The sequence below is a fragment of the Condylostylus longicornis genome, unplaced genomic scaffold (genome assembly GCF_029603195.1).
Source record: "Condylostylus longicornis isolate FDR11 unplaced genomic scaffold, ASM2960319v2 ptg000004l, whole genome shotgun sequence".
NCBI lineage: Eukaryota > Metazoa > Arthropoda > Insecta > Diptera > Dolichopodidae > Condylostylus > Condylostylus longicornis.
In genome coordinates, this window is record NW_026577973.1 from 7,409,467 (window position 1) to 7,425,991 (window position 16,525).

Sequence of the window (16,525 nt, forward strand, 5' to 3'; positions counted from 1 at the left end):
ATATTTATTGCTTGCAAAATATTGCAGTAATAAAAGTAAAGCCAATTTATGTTTTGTTTTAAGTGGGGATAATATGATGTTCACAGAAATAAGAACTTATTTAATAATGAATTTGTGATTTTTTAAAAAAATATGCAAGTAATGTTTTATTTTCATTTAATGTGACATTTAAAATAACAAATTTCAAAAGTGAATATAATATAATATGTATGTACACAGTGGATTTATTTTCTCTAACCATGTAAAATCAAAATTAATAATTTTTTTTGAAACGGACTTAAATTTTTAAATTCAACTAAAAACTATTAAATTTAATTGGCAGTTCTATATACAATGTATGTAAGTATATGTATGTACTTAAAAAATTAAATAAATTAACTGATGTAAAACTTATTTTTTTTATTTTATTTCAATAATGAGTAAGTAAATAACAAACAAGCTTATTAAAAAAAATATACATAATAATTTGTACCTATATTTAAAATCAAAATAATATTTAACAATTGAAATTGAGTGTTATAATAATTTTTGGACGCCATTATTACAAAAAACAAATTATACTACGGATTTATATTTTTATACTATTGTTTATACATGTTCCTCTTTACATTTTAAATTAAATAACTTTAAAACTAATTATTGTCTTAATGTCTTTTGTTTCTAAATATTGAATTTTAGGAAATTAAAGTAACATAAACACATTTTTAGTTTTTTCTTTTTATAGTCCTTTATTGTAATAAACAGTTTTTATTTCTGGATTCTTTTTTCTAATTTCTTCTTGAACTTCCTTTTCTAGCTTAGAAACCTATAATTTCATAAATAGTGGTTTAGATAAAATTTTTCATTTAGAAGAAGACAAATCTTACGTCAATTGAGGCCCATTGCTTAAAGAAAGCGCATCCTAAAGGCGTGGAAAATATCAAAACAAATCCACAAAATAGGGTTTGAACTGGTGCAGGAGCCCATGGATATTTTACGAAGAATCCTCGGCGTGACAGACGTTCCATCAAAATAGGACATGCCACTATAAATAAAAAAAATGTAAAAATTTATATTTTCAAAGTTAACCCAATTAAAAAAAGGTTTCATTCCCAAATTTAATTTTAAGCTTACAACTCGTAAAGAATCATTTATTTTATATAGTATTTTAGATGCAATGTACGTGTTCAAATATTTTTTATTTAAAAAAAATATTTTTTTCGTATTTGTCAAGTAATTAACGTATATGAGAAAAGTAGACCAAATTTTAGCAAATTGAATTTGAAATTTCAATAAAATAAAATTGCTATTTAATTTTATTAGTTACCCTGAAAGATTTTAGTACTTACACATCGAAGGAAAAGCCATTGATATTCGACTTAAAACAACTGCTGTAATTCCTGTACGTGCTGCATTTTTTGATTGACCCAATATATTGTTATTTTCGTCATATATTGTTGTTCCTTGCTCAAGTTCACTGGAAAAAAGAAAATTTTTAATATAATTTTAATTTCTAAAATTTAATTCAATGTATTCTATTTAATATATAATTATTTACATTGATCTCATCATTGGAATGTTTATGCAATTTGCAGACGCAACCGCTATTAAAGGTACAAGTCTTCCAATTAATGGGTTCAAATTCTAAATAGATACAGTATGTTTATAGAATATTCATGAGAAAATTTGAATTTTAGTATTCAAGTACACTCATTTATTACCTTTACCAAACGATTAAATGTCAATGCAGTAGCTAAAGCACCACCCGTTGCGAAACAGTATGATTTAACTAATTGTCTACAAATAAAAAACTGTTTAAAATTATTATATAAATTTTATATAAAACATAATTTACTCTTTTGGTACAGGATCTGCTCCAGATCGATTTGTATAGTTGACAACTGCATTAAATGTTTGATTTACCCACTGCCAAAATATAACAGTTGGGGTTGTTTTGTAAAAAGTCATCATACCTTGAATAAAGTAGAAAAAATTTTTTTTTAAATTCCTTGCTTAGACAATTACTTTGAGCTCGTAAAGTGAAATCATTTTTAGATACGTACATCCTGTAATCAAAGTATTCATAGGTACTTGAGCTGACATTCTTCCAATTAAAATAGATTTTTCACCAGTTTCCGGGTGAAATGCCGAATCATACAAATATTTTGCTTTCCATAAATCATCTACAGTCTTACATTCTGGAACAGATTCTTTATTGCGATATTTTTGAACAATTGCTTTAGCTCTTTCTAATTCAGCATTTGATGCCAATAAATTTAGGGGATTTGTTAATAAAAAAAAATGCTTAGCTCTGTTGACATAGGTAGTGGGATCATATCTTGGTCCATCAATATTAATATCACTTGGAATGCTCATGTTTAAAGAAAAAAAGTCTGAAATAAAAAAAAGTTATTTTTTTTTATAGATAAGCATTTATTAATTAACTAAAAAACTATTAAAAATTTATGTTTATATTTGTAAGTAGCTGGTTAATTCAAGAGCATTAATATCGTTGTTATCAAATTGTTTTTAAAATGCAATTTGATAATGTAAGCTTACAGACAATTATTTTATAATTCGGAATTATTTTATATTGATTAAAATACATAGATTATTATGTATTTTTTTTTAGAATGGATTTTGTTAGATTTTAGACCAAGCTACAAAACAACCTATAATAATTCAAAAAGTCAACAACAATGTTAAATGAACATATTATTATGTACCTATATGCTAAATATGTATTATTTAACATAATATATGCGATAAATATCAAACACTGTTTTAATCTCGTGAGTACCTACATACTTCTTTTTTTTTTTGAATTTGATAATATTCTAAATTTTGTATAAAAATTAATTTTCTGTTTTAATAATTTGTTTCTAAAAGTATTTCAATCTACCAAATTTTAAATTATCACTATTATTATTTCATCAATTAAGTCAAGGTCATGAGGTTAAACCGATATTTCTAACAATTAGTTGATAATAAAAATAGAAATTAATCAATAATATAAGTAAAGAGGAGGTATGTCGATTATTTTGAAAATGTTTTAAGTCCAAATCTTCGACAGTTAAGTTGAAGTTATGTACTTACATAGAAATGTATGTATAATTAGATTGTACAAAAAGTATTGATTTTTTTTTTTATTTTTGAAAAGAATTATTGTTTAACATTCTTTAAAGCCCGATGTTAAATCGAAATGGGTAATATTTTGCATGTATTCAGTGACATGATCTGCAACGCCAATAACGGTATGTTTAATTATAAATACACAATAAAAAATCAAGTAAGTATGTATACCCTAGGTATACCTATGTACATGTCTACCATATTTTAATTGAATCGCGTAGAATTAATATTTTACATATGGTCCATACATATATCTTCTTTATTTCATTAAAATCAACTTAAAATATTTTTGAAACAAAGAATCAAATACATATGTATGTTACAAATAATACGTATATTTTGATGCCCAGAATTAACAAAAGCTTAATTATCTCCATTTAATAGAGTATATTTTTCAATTAAACGTAATATTCATAAACATTTTAAATATTGTAAAAAAAATAACAAATACATTCATGAACATAACATTCTAAATTAAATTATAACTGAAATATTATTACATAATTTCGCCTTTATTTAACTGACCTTGAATTTTAAAGTGGGTATCCTAAGTGGTAGAAATTTGGAATTTAGGGTTGATGCTTTGATTATTTTTTGATGCTCACTCCCGCTAATACAGGTATTTTTTTTTTAAATGGTGGCAGTGTTTTTATCCTATGTTATAATATGCAAGTTAATATGTAGATATTTTTTTTCCGGCTGATTTTTGTGTTAAAAATCAATTCAAACTATCTATTTACTTAGTACATATGTAGGTATACATTCACTATATATTAAAATATTAATTCTTTCACTATATGCTTGTTTATATCAGGACGAACACCAATCTTTTAAATACAAAATCAACATTAAAACTGATTGTAGGAAAATAATTGAGCTTGATGAAATAAGTATGTATCAAGAACAACAGAGCAACTTTGCTATTGCTGATAAAAATACATTCATAAAAATCAATTCCAAAATAATATTTTCCTTCGTCATCAAAAGAGCTTTTGACAACTTGCCTTGTTTTCGTTTTGATATTGCCAGTAGTATATTATTCTCTTAATTATTTAAAAATTTCAATTAAAAAACATAAAGTTAAGAGTTAAAACTTTATTTTCCAAAACTTACGTAATTATTAATTATTAATTGATATTTTTGAAATATGTTTAAAATTTATCACTGTTCAATATATATTATAATAATTATAGAATTAATTATAGATATGGAATTGTGCAAATTATTACAATAAGATCTTAATATTAAAAATTTCATTATAATGAAATTAAATTATTAAATCGCTAAGTAGCGAAAGTACAAATTAAATTTTAACTCAGTTGTCTTGGAAAATATATTACTTTGTTTCGCAAATTTTATTTTTTTTTACCAAAAATTATTATTGAATTTTGGACAAGTTGTATTTATTTGAATATATACTTTGAAGTTAATGAAGATAGTTCAATTATTATTTATTGAAGTTATTTTAAAACTAACCTCAACGACCAACGTTTATTATTATCCGTCCTTTTATATAATTTACTTATTTGAAATTGTGGCATATTGTAGCAATTGTTCTTTCATATGGTTGATAAAGTTACACAGTTAATGAACTAATAGAATAAAAAATCAGCTGATAGTCAAAAATTAAAATTTTAATAAATATTCTAAAATCTGTTAATATACATACATACATATTATATGCACAAAAAAGAATTTTAAAATAAAACATTTGTGTTGATAATATCAAACAGTTTTATTTATTTTTTATTTTTACCGAAAACAATGTTTCAAAAATTAATCTTTTTTATTAAATTTCTATTTCACATGTAATTGCGTTAATTATATATAATTGAAATAAAAATATAAACAATTATGTAATTGAAATAAAAAAAACTACTTTTTATGCACTAATATATAAGAAAATAGTGCAGAAAAAAGCTTGTAATTAAGGAGTTTCTGAAGGTGATTTGAAAAAAAGCATATGGTAAAATTTTTCTTTGATTCAAATCTAAATACAATTCAGATAATTCTTTAACTTACAATTTAATTTATGAATAACTGGCAATGCTAATTAAATTTTTACTCTCCGTTTATTTTTTTATAAAAAAACACAAACAAAAATGCCAACAGCTGTTTCTTATATAACAAAAAATAATCATAAATTTTATGAAAGAAAAAGAATGTGTAAGCAACAAGTTCAATAGCTTCTCTTTAAAAAAATTCTGGAAGGTATACACACTTTTTTGTTTTTGTGTATAACAATATGATATGTATAACAATATTATGTTTGTTTAACATCATACATAAATGTGTTGTTGAAAAAATTTCTAGTTAAAAATTATGAAAGAAAAATATTTTTACTAAATCTAAAACAATAATAGGCATGACGTCATTGTGACATTGTCTCATAAATTTAAGAAACTCTTTTTGAGAATAATCTATAATAATGTAATATTATAAATTCAGTTTTACTATCTTAGATTATATTCTATCAACTGTCTTAATATTTAGTATTCCCGCTGAATTGTAGAATCATACGTGAATTGAGCACACAACCACATTATGTATATACATTTATGTGTATAAAAGTTTGCGTTTGTTAAATCATACATTGTGATGTAATATCAAACATTGCTCATGTATCTTGCTTTATTTGATTTTAATTCGATGAACGTTTGATTAGTTAATGTTCATCAAAGAAAGTCCGTGAATAGTGTTTAATGTCAAGCATTCAAGTCCTCGACTGCATTAAGCAAAAACACAGTAATTGAAATAAAGTTTTTAAAAAAATTAAGCAAAATGTAAAAACAGTTGAGATTTTTAAGAAAGTCATTTTAAATTGTAAATAATATACTCGTACTTACCTATATTACTTTTAATTTTAATTAAAAAGTAACACCTACTTCCTTTTATGCAAACAATATTTCTTTTTTTTGTAGTAGTGGTTAACTTTGCCTTTGTCGTCAGAATTGCCACACAAAAATTAAAATTGTATGACTAAAATAATATTAACAAGTATGTTAAAATAACCAGCGTTGCAATTTCTACCTGTCCTACCATTTTTTAATGGGTTTTTGGCAATTGTTTTAGTTTTGAAATTGTTTCACTTATAATATTCGACAAAAGGCTAATGGATGTTAAATATTCAATGTGTTATAGCTTAAATTAACTCTATATTAGCATGTACATTATAATATTTTTATGTACAAGAGTATTGCGTTGAATAATTCCGTATTCTTTTATTTTGAATTTAAATTTTTTCTTTTTATTTATAAACCAAAAAGACACCTTCACAAAGAAAAAAATATGATTTTCTTAGTACAGATACTTACTTATAACATCAAAAATATATTTTGTTATTATAATTGCGCAAATCCATTTTCATATATAATTACATGTGTACATATGTACATACAGAGCTTAGTTAGCAATGAAACTCTGAAGATAATAAACGTATCTTCAAGATTGAGGACCCAAAAATTTCTCTGATATTAAGTGAATACTAATTCGATTTTTTTAACTATAATTTTCATTTAATTTTACATATTATAAAAGCTATTTTACAAATGTATATATATATATATATATATATATATACTTCTTTGAAGTCATTTTAGTTTTTTTTTAACAATTTTCAAATCTTTTTTTTAACAAAATTCTAAATACAGTAAGTGTTCTTATATAAAATAATAAAATGTAGCTGAGTTCATCACCATAAGTACAACTTATTCAATATGTCATAGCTATACCCTCGCATCAAAGCCATAACTGTATCTAAATAGAATTTAAGTACCTATTTATGTATGTATGTATATATTAAAAAATTGCTCAACCAAATTTAATTACGCATAATATAATTAGACCAGAGGTTATTCTCTTAAGAGAATACCTTGACGTATAGATAAAATAATTTAGTTAATAACTGAATAAAATATAATATATATATACCTATGTTTGTATGTATATGTGCATAATAAGAAAGTATAAATATATTTACATACACGTACATACGTTTCTATATGCGGCACAAATTGAAAACAAGTTGTCTTCTAAAAATAATTTAAATATACATCAAATGTGAATACACTATATGAACATATTGTATGTAGATAATATAAATGACCTTGAACGTATTGAACTGTTGAACGACGTTTAAAATTATAACGCGCATAATAATCAATTTTTAATATTTAATATAATAATGTATTCAACTAACGATGACACAAAAATATTTCAATTTTCATTTTATTTTATAGATGTTGCAAGTAGTAACTATTTTCCAATAGGTTTTATTCCAATAAATTAACATAGTAATACGAGTATACATACATCATTTATAACTTATTTCGAAAACTAACAGAAGTATATATTATGCATTAAATGTAATTGAAAAAATTTTGTTTAATAATTTTAATTAATAAGCTTCTACCAACTTGCTGTATTTTGTTGCGCGAGATTGTTTTTTTTACAACCTATTCGGAAATTGGTTAAAAAATAACATTCATATTTTTCTTTACGTGAGCTAATTAGATTCATGGCTTTTGAAATTCCCCTTTAACAATATTGTAGCTTTCTAAGGTCTTTAAACTGAATAATGAAAAAGTTTTATTGAAATATGTATATGTGTACTACAAATTTTTTTCTTAGTACATAATTTTGCATAAAGTTAGGAGAAATCTTGAATTTTTAAAAAATTATGAATATTAAATTTTCCAAAGCAATTTATATCAGTATAAAAAAACAAGAAAATTATATTACAAAATTTAGTTAAGGCGTAAGGGTGTACTTTTGGGTAAAAGGATAGTAACTGTATATTTTTACTATAATAGAAGTTTGATTGAGCTTATTTTATAATGTAAAAGAAATAGGGGATCGAAGATTAACCTTTTGTAAACTTTGGAGGATAAAATATTTATCAATACCCTTAATTTTTAAGCGATCAATGTTTTTTAAAATAACGATTGAATGAGAAATTTTGTGAATTTATACTAATATAGTCTCCGAGAACTCCATTGTCAATTTTTATTATAAAATTTATTTAAAGCATCTTTTTTTAATAAACAGTTAGGAAATGTATTTAATTTATTATAATGCACCAAGAAGGAAGAAATTTTCCATATAGTGTAATTTTACTCAAACTAATAAAATTTTAAGCTGTCTGATAATAATGAAAAAATAAAAACGCTTCTTAATCAAAGAAACTTTTGTTACATTAAAAATTTTTCCATTATTTTAAAAAATAATTTTGTTAATGAATATGATCTTCTTAGCAATTTACTTAAACATGATTTTTTTATTTTAAATTTTTTAATTAAAAAACATAACCTCAATTCAGGAAAAAGAAAATTTATATAAAATACTTAAAAGAAAAAATGAGGTGAAAATTTAAAACAATTAATCCATTTCAAAAAAACAAATTTGATGCGAACAGCACATAATTAAAATTGACCGTATTGCTAAAGTATTGCAGAAGATTATGAAAATTTAATTTAAACATTTATCAAATTTTATGAAAGATTAAAAGTAGACTTTTGTTAATGTATCTAAAAAAAATTTAAATTTGGTTCTTAGTGAGAGCCAGGTTGTCAACAACCAGAACTCAAATTTCAAGTACTGTCAAGATATGGTCAATTAATCATTTGATTACTTTTATAAAAATAGTCAAAAACGTAATATTTCAGAAGTTGATCAAACTCTCTCATCCTTATCGTAAACTTAGATATAAATGAAAATCGGCCCGGCCGAACTTAAGGTACTCATCTGCATGGACAGACAGATCGACATAAATTTCCCAAAAAATAGTTCAATTACGCTTCCCTATCATGGAAAAATGCGTTTCCTTCGAAAATTCGACATGTGGAATTTGGTGCCATCATATACTCTCTCTTGTTGTATGCAATGCGGTAGATAAAAATTTTATTTAAATGCTTACTATTATAACACATCTTTTCTTTGTTTTCGTAAATATTTTTAAGAATTAAAAAATAAACTTAAGTCATACAATATTTTCTGGAACAGTATTGGAAGAAATTATGTCAATTGACCACCACTAAGAAATGCTGTTTTATAATTTAATTAAAAAACAAAATATTTTTTTTTTACGTTTATTGCAGTATTTTAAACTTTAAATTCTGATAAAAATATTATGAGGTCAATAACTTGATAAGTGTTCGGAGTGTAATTTGGTAGATCTTAAACATATACACGTATACACGTATAGGTGCATGATACACTTTCATAATCTGAATATTTATTTTAGCATTTATTGTACATAAATAAACATACAAAGTAAACAATCATAGCCTACATACATACACCTACATACATAACAGTTTTTGTTTTGAAAGCTATTACAGACATATTTAAAAAATTTCAATAAAAATTTGTTTTAGTTTCTTTGAAATTATTGGTGTCGGTTGTTACAATTAAAATTCTAAATAATTTGTAATTGTTACTTTAAAAAAAATGATTACGCCACTTGCATATAAAATTCAGTATTGATCATGTCAATTTTATGACAGTTGAACTCTTTTTTCAGAAATGTGGTAGGAGTAACTTGATTTTGCGAACTTGAGCATTTTAATTCAAGTTTTCAGATATCAGGAAATTATAACAGTTTATACAACCCTTGCAATTTTTTTTAGACTAAAGTTTGAGCATTGTTGTCTTATATATAGTTTCCCAGATATGATTAAAATATTTTTTGAAAGTTTTAGATCGAACCCTTGTTTTGATTAAAATCAATTTACATGTACGGCTCATGAATCGTGAAATGACGGCTACGTACTTAATAGGTACTTAAACAATAATATACCACTAATATTATCCGTGACTTCAATAATGCTCGGTATTAATACGATTGTAATACCGTCTCAGAGCTTTCAATACCTTTACATTGTAAAAAAAAACAATGCTAAAGCTTTTGATATATTTTGGAATACAATTCTTACAATATTATTACATACTTTGACGTTTGTTTGAAAATTTCAATTTAAAGTTCTGTGCAAATGTTAATTTTCAACAAACGTTACCACATCATTAAAAACATAGCATTTTTATGCTGCATTTTAAGAAAAAAACTTATTAACTAGCACTTTATTGTTGAAAATAAATGCTAGTTTATTTAATTGGTTATTTCTGGCCACATTTATGTGACTTACATATGTATATAAGAAAAGCGTGCTTGATTTTTTTGATACCCAATTTACTTTAATTTTACGTCTCCACTACGTATAGAACGTATTTTGGAAAAGTGTACAATGTCAAGAGTTTTTACTAAACTTTTTGGAATGTGATACTTTGTAAAGTCATAAGCGCATTACTGAAGTCACGTTATTTCGAAAATTTATTTGGGACAAAATATGTACATACATATATTAAGTATAATATGATGTGGTCACGATAACGTACTTTAAAATTTACAATATTTAAAGTTTTAATTTTGGTTGGAAAGGGCCATTTGCTCTGGGACATAAAAGTTTTGTTTTTAAAGGGATAGTGATTTACATTAATTATGGAACATTTATGTAGATCAGTTTGATAATGTCGAATATATTGATGCAAAATGAATGCACAAACACTTCTAATGTGTTAGAGAAACGTTGTACAGTATTTAATAATTTTGCTCATTTCAAAGTTAAGTGTTAACTTGTTATTTATACATTCAAGAAGAAAAAAAAAATAAAAACCAAAATGTTGGTTAAATTTGAGTCGAGTGATATGAACTCAATTTCAATGTGTTTTTCAATTTAGCAAAAAAAAGTACCACGTATAAATAGTTGGATCCTTTCATTTGTTCTTTACATCCTTTTATATCATTTATTTTTATTTATTCGACTGATTTCTTTTTTTTTTCAAATTGCTTTTAGTTATTTTATTTTGTTCTTTTGTTATATTTATTTCTCTATTTAACCTATTTTTATCGGTTATATAATTAATATTGTATGAGTTTGTATTGTAAATGTATATGTTTATGTATGTATGTACAGAAGTGTTCGAATACATTTTGTTTCAAAGTATTATAATGTTTAGAAAATCTAGGTAGATTGGTTTATAATTTGAATAATATGCCATTGGTGTGTTTCAGTAAAAGAATAACAGTTGAAAATAGAGGAAGGAATTTATAAAAAAAAATTGGTTTTTGGTTTAAAATTAGCTTTCTAGGCCAATCTAATATGGAATTTGTATAAATAATTATTTTTTTTCCTAATCGTTTTCCTCTTTAATAAAATAATTGGTCTTTAAAATAATACTTTTAAAAGCGCGTTAGTTACCAATACTAATTTTCCTAACTTTATATTAAGTATGTACATAATATGTCATATGATTCGCATTAGTTTCGATTGATAGTACTGGAATGATATGAGGTATAAAAACTAAATTAAAAAACTTTCGAAACTATATGTTGTTAATACAATTTTTAACATTGTATTATAGCCAGCTTTATAAATTTTGATTACAGAAAATATGAAAAAAGTTTAAATCCGAGAACTCGAAAATTAGAAAAATCAAGGAAAATTTGACATAAAGAGTTATTTTCATTTTAAAATCGTTTGTTTTTTGTTCCAATTGTAAAAATGAAAATGTACAAATGAATTTCAAATAAAATGCGAAGCAGCATTTCTTCAAATAGTTCAAGACTAAAAATAGATCTTGGTGAATAAATTATAGACTAGAGGTTATCGAATGTAAGGCTAACGAATTAATCATAAACTGTATACCTTTATCCAAAAGTATAATTTTATATTTTAACTAAATTAATTTAATTGTAGCAATACGTTTTTCGAGAATTGTTAATTCTACGATTTTTCTTAAATTTATGCAAAACTATCTGGTAATATATGAGAATTATTTCAATATATAGATCGTTTTCATTACTTAGACCTAAAGCTATCTCTATAAATAGGAGCTCCAGACCTAAATTCTTAAAAGGAAATGTAATATTTTACAAATTAAAGTGTTTTGCGGTCGTTTTTTTGATTTCACATTTCGTTTCATTCATAGAGCTAAAAAAATATCTTGGAATAATCATAGATATGTATATAAATTTCACGCATTCGCTGACATACATAATTGTTTCGGTATTCATATATTGTAAAATATTAGCTTTCATTTATGTATTTATACATAAATGTAAGCTAATATTTCATATGTTATAAAAAGGATTATAATCCTTATTATAGGCGTAAAATGATTTAAATAAATAAATGAAATAATTTCATGGGTCACAAATATAAAAAAAATTATACTTACAATATTATTCTCGGTTGTTATGTAGTTGAATTGGTTTTGTATTTGTATATACATACTTATGTATATATTGTATAATTGGCATACTACATAATTTTGAAAGCTATAATAATAAAATAATAGTAAAGTAATAAATTTTTAATGTTGTTTAGATGATTACATTTCATATGTGAAGAGGTGTATGTATAGTATTTTTTGTATAAAAGTTATTATTATAGTGCACTTAAAAATAAATAGATATTGCCTGTTAGGGGTGTACTTGCACTAACATTATATTGAAAAAATCAAACTCTTACAAAAAATAATTTCATATTCTATTTTTTTATATTATGCCAATGTGCATTTGAATATTACATAACGTTTTCCTGGAACTTTAGAAATTGGCGTTCATATATAAGTACTCGTATAGAAATTGTAGAAAAAAAAATCCTTTTGAAATTTGTGTGCTGTATTGTGGGATCTCGCCTTTACAAACAAACATACATACAATACATACGCACATATTCCATATAAAAACATATTTTTTACATTTTTATTCTTACATAATATGAGAATATTTGAATTTTCTCATTTTATACTTTTGTAAGTATAAGCAATTGAAATTTTTGCGTTTACTTTCTCACATTATGTTTGAACATCCGCATATGCTTATAACTGAATATCGGAACTGAAAAAAAGTAAAAAATAATAATTATTATGTTTATAATAAATTTCTACAATATAAAAACAAAAAGAAAACAAAATATAAAAAATTTTACTCCTCTTGTAAATAAAATTTATAGTGTATAAATTACGTTTTCATTTATTATTTAATTTATAAACATTGTAAACTTTTATTATTTATACACTTAAGTGTTTATTCGCACATATACTTATTTATGTATGTATGTACATATATGCTCTTGATTGAATACTTTAAGTTTTTTTTTTATAAAAACTGTAAGTTCTTTGAAAGCTCGAACGTTAATTTTACTTTAGAATTTTATTTGGATCATCAAAAGAAAAAAAAAATGTGATGTGGCTCAACATATTATAGCCGACATATAGCTAATATTGTGGCTCAACAATATTTATTATACCCTGCACTTTCGTGAAAGGTTTATTAGCTTTGGTATGGAGTTAAGAACCATTTGAAGGAGTCAGCTCCGATGTGGATATGTATATAATATATTCTTCCTCATCGTAAAATTCTGCGTTGATTTAGACATGGCCATTCGTCCGTCCGTACGTCTGTCCGATCGCAAGATAACTCAAAAACGAATGAAGCAAATACGAACAAACTTTCACAAGTTATTTTGTGCCAAGGACGGATGTCATTGTTATTGGACCAATTCGGCCAACGAGTTCCGGTAGCTACCAAACCACTTAAAAATTTGACCACGAAATATATAACTAATATATGTTTTAATTAAATTAAGGTTACGCGCAAGATTGTGAAATTCTCCTTTATACACTTTGAATTTAATAAAAGTACGGTACAGTTAACATACCAATCACAAAAAGCGTAAATTTTTGTATTTAATGGGAGTTCATTTCATGGAATTCGATTTACTTGAAAGGTTTATTAAATGATTTTTTTGTCAAATTGAGCTTGAATATTAAATAGTTCTTAAATTCTTAAGTTTCAGTGATTTCCTTATAAGTCTGAAATTGGCTTTTAAATAAGATTTGGTTTCCGACTTCAAATATTCCTAAAAATTTATTAGTTAATTATTTTTTACAATTGAACTAGAAAAGGTTCAGTATGAATTTGGGAAATGAATTTAGAGAAAAATTTATTTGTATTGAAAACTTGTCATGGTAGAATTTGATAGAATAACAATACCTCTCTTATTATTGACAACCTGCTTGATAGTATAAATTCTTATTTATTATAAATAGTATACATAAATATAAACATATTAATTTATACATATCTATAAAAAATATCCTGTATACATATATTTTTCTGTATATGAAATTAGAATTATGCGAAAACAAAGTAAGAATATGCAATTTAATTTATTGTACTTATTTGAATTCTTTAGGATATTATTCCGGTCGAAAGACCTAGATTTTATAAAATTTCACTTTTATATTATTAATTATTGATGCCTTAATATAGATGGAAAATTTAAGACTTTTTAATTGAAAATTATTTTTTTTTATATCTCAAATGGATTTATATTTATTTAATAGGTATCTATATACAATCATTGTAAATGAATGTATGCGTAATGCACTATACGGTATTGCTGAGAAGTAAAATAAAGTTTTTTTTGTTTAAAAAAATTAAAGTTTTTATTGTAATAAAATTATTGTATTTAATGCGTAAAACGAATGCAAAACTCATGCAAATTTCTAGAATCGGTTAGAAACTTTGGGAAACAAAGAAATATCATTAACAATTTGAATTCTAATAAATCGAATTCTGTATGTTTTAGTAAGAATGAATTCAATTTAAACGTCAGTTATTTAATTTAATTTTATAACTTTATTTTGAAATACAAAGAGCATTTGATTTTGTTTTTTATTAATACTCGAATATTTTATGTACGAGTATTGCATATTTTTAGTGGCATCCATGTTGTAACAAACTCATTAAATTATGTTAGAAAATCAAGTTAATTAAACGTGTTTATAGCATATATATATATATATATATGTATGTACGTATACGTTCTTCTATTACAGACTTGCTATACACTTCTTGCACAATACCTTCTTCTGAAATTTAACCATTAAAAAATTAAACTTATGAAATTTTTCTGTAAAAAAATTTATGCCAGCTAATTTTCTTGTTTGAAAAAAATTAAACACAATTTACAAAATGCTAAATTTTTATGGTAGGGCTCTGCTATTATTTTTATATTTCAAAATAATAATGGATTGTATAAGGACTCTCGACTTTTTTTTCTAAAAAATTGTAAATATTTATAACGAACATTACATATATAAGTATGTATGTACGTATTAGAAACAAAAAAATTCATGATATTTATACAAATATTTTTTAAGAATTAACTTAACAAATTCCTATACCTATAGTTTAGGCATTTACATGACTGTAAAATGAAATCTCATAAAAACATAATTTTTAAATAAATAAATAATGGTCCTGAAAATGAGAATACTATAATGGTACATTATGTATAAAAGTATGTTTGTATGCGCGTTTATATTTTAGAAAATAATTTTCGCTTTCTAATTTCAGAAATCAGAAAATCTTTTGTTTTAATACTAAATATGAATTACAAAAATGTTTTATCTTTGCTTTTATTCAAAATTAAAATTATATAAATGTATATGTATATATATTTTGTTTTCTTTAGAATTTGAGCAAAAATAATATAGAAGACACGGAAAATATTTCATTCTAAAATAATGTAGTTTTTAATGTTTTGCAAAATTTAAGTTGACAACTAAAATAAGAAGTTATTCAGGATAATTAACTTGTAATATCAAATTTCTAAGTAGATCTAAGTTTTTAATTAAGAAGAAAGTGTAACAGTATAGGATGTATTAATTTTCTTTTTGAGAGAAACAATATTAAATTATTTTATTTGAGTAAAATTTTCATTTTTAACTTTTCATTCAATTCATTGGGTATTCACAAATAAAATGGCCTAACTCCCAAGCTGTCGATTTCAAAATAATTGCATACGCAAACTTCAAAGTTTTATTATTTTCATTCCACATTAAAATATTTGTATTTTATATTTTATGTTTTATGAGTTAACGTTCCAATATAAAGAACAGATACTTTTTTTTTTGGAAATCAGAATATAACGAATATCAAAAAATTTTGCTTTAATTTAACGAAAAAGCAAACTTTTGTTGTTCTATTGTTACGATTATCTAGCAAAGTGCGTTAAATCATCCGTTATTTAATTTTATTATTCTTATATTAATTTAAATTTATTGGATATAACGAACGAACCCATTATAACGAACGTCACGACATTATATCATTCGTTATATTGGAACACCACTGTATTTTTACTTTCCTTTTACGAAGTCTTTTTAAAATATCCCCACAATTAATAATTATGAAATGATATTTTCGAGTGAAAAATATTTTTCCGTTCTGAGCCTGATTGTCTATCTCGCTTTTTACTCGCCAATTGAGAAAAAAATGATCATTTATTTGTATAACGTAATTTTCGAGTAAGAAAAATTATTTCGTATTGTGTATTTTTTTTTG

The 16,525-nt window shown here is 23.9% G+C and overlaps 1 protein-coding gene across 1 annotated transcript; it reads right to left on the reverse strand.

Annotated features, from left to right (window-relative positions):
- Window positions 1-701: 701 nt before the first annotated feature.
- Window positions 702-4,021, reverse strand: LOC129610911 (sideroflexin-1-3). Its single transcript, XM_055523716.1, has 8 exons — window positions 3,637-4,021; window positions 2,043-2,372; window positions 1,835-1,952; window positions 1,701-1,776; window positions 1,538-1,623; window positions 1,329-1,456; window positions 867-1,024; window positions 702-805 (listed from the first exon to the last, which is right to left on the reverse strand). The coding sequence occupies exons 2-8, from the start codon at window positions 2,353-2,355 to the stop codon at window positions 719-721; spliced, it is 966 nt and encodes a 321-aa protein (XP_055379691.1). The 5' UTR covers window positions 2,356-2,372; window positions 3,637-4,021; the 3' UTR covers window positions 702-718.
- Window positions 4,022-16,525: the final 12,504 nt, after the last annotated feature.

Coding starts and splice junctions, on each gene's coding strand:
- LOC129610911 (XM_055523716.1), bottom strand. CDS start 2,355: ATGAGCATTCCAAGTGATATTAATATTGATGGACCAAGATATGATCCC. Junction 1,624..1,700: donor CATTTAATCGTTTGGTAAAG/GTAATAAATGAG, acceptor GTATCTATTTAG/AATTTGAACCCATTAATTGG. Junction 1,025..1,328: donor AATGGCTTTTCCTTCGATGT/GTAAGTACTAAA, acceptor TTTTATTTATAG/TGGCATGTCCTATTTTGATG.